This window comes from Penaeus monodon, chromosome 38 (assembly GCF_015228065.2).
Source record: "Penaeus monodon isolate SGIC_2016 chromosome 38, NSTDA_Pmon_1, whole genome shotgun sequence".
NCBI classification, from domain to species: Eukaryota; Metazoa; Arthropoda; class Malacostraca; order Decapoda; family Penaeidae; genus Penaeus; species Penaeus monodon.
In genome coordinates this window covers 558,356-563,142 of record NC_051423.1, presented here as the reverse complement: position 1 = coordinate 563,142, position 4,787 = coordinate 558,356, and the positions used below count along the sequence as shown (strand labels likewise).

The 4,787-nt window shown below is 39.8% G+C and overlaps 1 protein-coding gene across 2 annotated transcripts in view; it reads left to right on the top strand.

The window, feature by feature from the left end:
* Positions 1–4,423, top strand: part of LOC119596455 (WD repeat-containing protein 13-like) — a 47,357-nt gene extending 42,934 nt beyond the window's left edge. For both annotated transcript variants that reach the window (XM_037945709.1, XM_037945710.1), the window contains exons 4-11: positions 572–706; positions 1,426–1,626; positions 1,811–1,964; positions 2,400–2,566; positions 2,807–2,950; positions 3,106–3,284; positions 3,700–3,818; positions 4,121–4,423. In XM_037945709.1, the coding sequence (XP_037801637.1) occupies positions 572–706; positions 1,426–1,626; positions 1,811–1,964; positions 2,400–2,566; positions 2,807–2,950; positions 3,106–3,284; positions 3,700–3,818; positions 4,121–4,299 (1,278 nt within the window). In that variant the 3' untranslated portion in view covers positions 4,300–4,423. The remainder of the gene's footprint in view (positions 1–571; positions 707–1,425; positions 1,627–1,810; positions 1,965–2,399; positions 2,567–2,806; positions 2,951–3,105; positions 3,285–3,699; positions 3,819–4,120) is intronic.
* The last annotated feature ends 364 nt before the right edge of the window (positions 4,424–4,787 follow it).

The following is a 4,787-nucleotide window of genomic DNA, read 5'->3' as shown; positions in this document are numbered from 1 at the left end:
AGAGAGTGGAGTGAGTGAGTGAGAGTGAGAGGGAGTGAGTGGAGGGAGTGAGTGTGAGTGGGAGTGTGAGTGTGAGTGTGAGTGAGTGGAGTAGTGAAGAGTGAGTGAGTAGGGAGTGGAGAGGGGTGAGAGTGAGAGTGAGTGAGTGTGAGAGTGAGAGGAGAGTGAGTGAGTGAGGTGAGGAGATGAGAGAGAGTGAGAGTGAGAGTGAGAGTGAGGGAGTGAGAGTGAGAGTGAAAGTGAGAGAGGGAGTGAGAGATGAGAGATGAGATGAGATGGGAGAACGAAAGCGAGAGTGAGAGGAAGAGCGAGAGAGAGAGAGAATGACTGCAAGTGCGAGCGCAAGTGAGTGAGTGCGTGAGTGAGTGCATGGGTGAGTGAGTGAGTGAGTGCATGAGTGAGTGAGTGAGTGACTGCGTGAGTGAGTGCGTGAGTGAGTGAGTGAGTGCGTGAGCGAGTGTGTGGGTGAGTGAGTGAGTGCATGTGTGAGTGTGTGAGAGAGAAGCAGAAAGGGTGAAGCCCCTCATCCTGGAAATTATTATTGGCGGTTCTTCTCGGGTGTCTCCCTCAGGACGGGACAGCGGTGCGTAATTACCTGCGTCTGAGACTCTCCTTACTCCAGCAGCGCTACGGGGTCACCCTCGACCAACTCAGCCTGAAAAGCCGGCCTTCAAGCTTGAGGTCGGCATCCCGTCTCACAGTAGAGGTGTGTTGATTGCATGTAATTTTTTTTTTTTATATTATAAAGTTATTTTGAGAGAAAATCCCCACTGTTATAGTTTTATTGGGGGCAAATATAGTCCTTATTGTTGAAGAACTCAATTTTACATAGCAGGAGATTCATACCTTGAGTGGCATGTCAAATAGTTACCAGTGCAGATTAGCTAGATGAGACATCATTTTATTTTTATTTTTGTACTTTATTTACAAGGGGTAACCTTTTCAATCTTGATGTTCCACCTTTTGGTAACTATTTGACATGCCACTCAAGATATAAATCTTCTAGTATGTAAAACTGAGTTCTTCATCGATAAGGATTATTGTCCTTATCGTTGCCAAGGGGGTAGGAGGGAGAGGAAGTTATTGTTAAGTTGTTTTTCATGATATTTTATCTATAAAAAAAAAAAAAAAATCATCCACTCATGATTCATTAAAACACATTAACATTGAGGAGAAGAATAAATGATTCTTGCTTATGTGGTTGGCTGTAGGTGTTTAGTTTGCATATTTGTTTCAGAATGTCAAGAAGAAAAATCCTTTGATGGGTATGAAGGTTCTTGAATTGATAATTTTATGTCTTGTCTTTTAGATAAACAAGTGTCAGATTATAATGAAAAAAACTATACTTATTTATTGTTATCAGAATTATATTTAATTATAATACACCTGCCATATCATCTCATCACAACTGTCTTTTGCTACCAGGGTGATTCACCTCGCATGAGTAGAAGCATGAGCTTAGCGATGTCACAGGCTGGAGGACAGAGCATAGAGGGACCCCATGGGCCTCCCCAGCCAGGAACCGTTGTGCCAACACAGCGTGCCGAAGCATCAAAGGCCATTGTTGGGGGTAAATCTATTGGAGAGAATTATGCTTTCTCAGGAGTCCACCATATTTTTGACCAGGTAAGAGTCGCTCTCTAAATTTCTTCTGTTATTTTTTGCAGCTGTTAAAGTACCAGTGTTCATGTGTTCCTTTTGATATGATATAGGCATGACATTTTGATACCATTTAAGGAGTACAAGAAGATAATAATTTTTACACTTCTTGAAGCTCGCTAAATACCACCCACCCTTTTCCTTCAACCAGCACACAGATAGTGTCACAATGGTTAAATTTGCACACAACGACCAGGGCCTCCTAGCCTGCTCCTCATTGGATGGAACACTCTCTATATGCCAAGTAGCCGAGGGACAGCCTCGTGTCCTTCATACTCTGCGTCACCACAATGCAGGAGTCACAGGTGAGACCATATATAGTCTGCTATTTCATGGTTGTAGGTTGTGTATGATATGTATATTATTATAGTCATTTTTAAAGGTTTAAGTACTCTGTTTATATGTGTGTTTTTATCACATCGTGAGAACTTACTACCCTTTTTGTTATATATTTTTTTCCCAGAATAATGTTTTTTAATTACTGGTTTCAATAGATATGATTTCATACCAGATTATTTATTTAATTTATTTCCATTTCTATTCATAAAATAATTGTTTTATTGCTCTCCTGTTGAGGTGAAGGGTTAATTATCTCATAATTGTCCTATATACATTTTTTAGGATTATTTTCTAATTAGGAATGAAGGACAAGGTACATTGTATGATGGATTATTATTTACAAATTTCCTCCTTACATTTTAGTTTTTCATTGTTCAGTAAAATGTTTTTATTTCCTGTAGGCTTTGATTGGTCGTCAACAAATGACCTCCTGCTGTCTGGGGGAGAGGATGGGGTGGTGTGTCTCTGGAGTTCATCGAGTGGAGAATGTCTGCGCACTGTTAGCGACCAGTCTGGGGCCAATGTTCTATCCTGCGTCTTTCACCCCTTCAATTCCAATTGGGCTGTTGTATCCTTTATTATTATTATAAGAGTGGAATGTTAACTTCCATAAATTTTTAATGTTGTGTCAGTAGTTCTCATGAGGTCTATAGGAGGCATACATTAACTTTCATATTTTTGTGTTAGAAAGAAAAGCCATATTTTCTTTTGTCTATTGCTTACTTTTAAAAATTTACTTCATGAATTTAGTGTCTCAGAAGACATTACCTGTTCCAAAATGTTGCATTCTTTAACAAGTTCCCTCCAGGTAGGTAATAGTAATGGACTAGTACAAGTCCTGAATATGTCAACTGGCCATTATCCAAAGGGAGGAACAAGCAAGGTAGCAGGCCAAGTAACGGCACTAAATTTTGACTCCTCTGGCAAGACACTCTGGGCTGGTGATGATAAGGTAGAGATTTTGAGTCTTCTTGGGAATTCTGTTGGTGAAAATATAGTTGTTTATTCCAAAGAGACTATGTTATTGGTCACAACTTACTGGATGTATTTTTATCTCTGTACGTTTGGAGACATTTTGTATTAATCTGGATGCTTTATATCAACCAGGGAACGATTGTGTCGTTTCTTTTCGACCTTGGGAGTGGATGTCTTAAGAAGGGCAAGAGGTGTGTGGTGCAAGAAGGCGCTGCCATTACCAGCCTGTCTGCACGCACGTGGGCAAGCAGAGAGGCTCCCAACCCAACTCTCCTCGTCAGTGCAAGCTGCAATGCTTTGCTGCTGTACAGGTACTGTGGTTTTAGTTAGCTCATTGGTCTGTTGTTACTGGTTTTCTTTAGAGCTTGATTTTAGTTTTCTTGATTAAAGGATTCTGGAACTGCATGGGAGATTTAGATTTATTTTTATGATTTCTAATGGTGATTTTCAAAATGAAAAATGTTTGTTACTATTTTTTTCAATTGGGGTTTTGTCTATTGATGAGAATGATTGCAAGATTTTATTGATTTTTTAAAAATAAGAAATATATATAAGACAGTTAATCCATACTTTTTTTTTTTATCTAGGCCAACTATTAGCAAAAAGGGTAGTTTGTGAATAACCAAAATACTATTTATTGCACAAGAGTAAGCAAAACAATATACATAATATCCAAATAGATTATGAAAAGAGAAGTAATTATACACTAATATATACCTTATGCAGAGTGGCAGACAAAGATGGCGGCTTGCGGTTGAGACGTAAATTTAATGTGGCTCACATGTACCAGCCGGTGAGGTCGACCTTCTGCCCCCTCATGTCCTTTAGGCAAGGAGCCTGTGTGGGTGTGTACTCATTTTGGTCTTTATGTTTTGCACATTTGCGGGGTTGAATTGAAACGAGGGACTGATGTTACTCTTATTTTTTTAATAATGCATATTTATTTTTCTTATGTTTATGTGTGTACATATATGCACTTTTCCAGGCTATTTTTTTTAATTTATTTTTATTTTTTTTTATAATTTTTTTTATAGTGTAAAACACATAATTTAATTCCCAGAACAATAATTATATTGTCCTATGCAATATACTGTATATACTTATATCTATTCCTGAAGTAATCAACAAGTACACTTCATTCCCAAAGTTACTGGCTGTGAAGACTGCAGCGTCCTGTTCCTTGACGTAGAGCGAGACCAGCGCCCCCTCATCAATCGCCTGCAGGGTCATGCAGCTCCTGTTCTTGGTGTGAGCTTCAACTACGACGAGTCTCTCCTCGCCACATCAGATGCCACGGGCCTTGTCATTGTCTGGAAGAGACAGTAGCTAGGGTGGAAAGAGTGAGAGTGTGTGTGTGTGTGTGTGTGTGTGTGTGTGTGTGTGTGTGTGTGTGTGTGTGTGTGTGTGTGTGTGTGTGTGTGTGTGTGTGTGTGTGTGTGTGTGTGTTTGTGCGTTTCATGTGAGTGTGGGTGTAAGAGTAAGAGTGCATGATGCGTGTGCGGGTGTGAGTGTGAGGGTGAGAGCGAGTGGGTGTGTATGTGTACATGCATGTGAGTGTGTGTGTGAGTGTGAGTGTGAGTGAGAATGTGGGTGGATATGGATATGGATGGGGATGTAGATGTAAGTGTGGGTTTGAGTGTAGAAATAGTGTCTGCATCCATCAATGTGGAGAACCCAGGAAGTTTCTTCTGTACAGATGATTATATTGTTATAGGAGGTAAAAAGTTTTGTTGAAGTCTTGTGATTCTGAGAATTAGACATATTTTGTGATAGCTTGAAATGTACAAAAACTGTCTTTAGGACTTTGGGCTTGG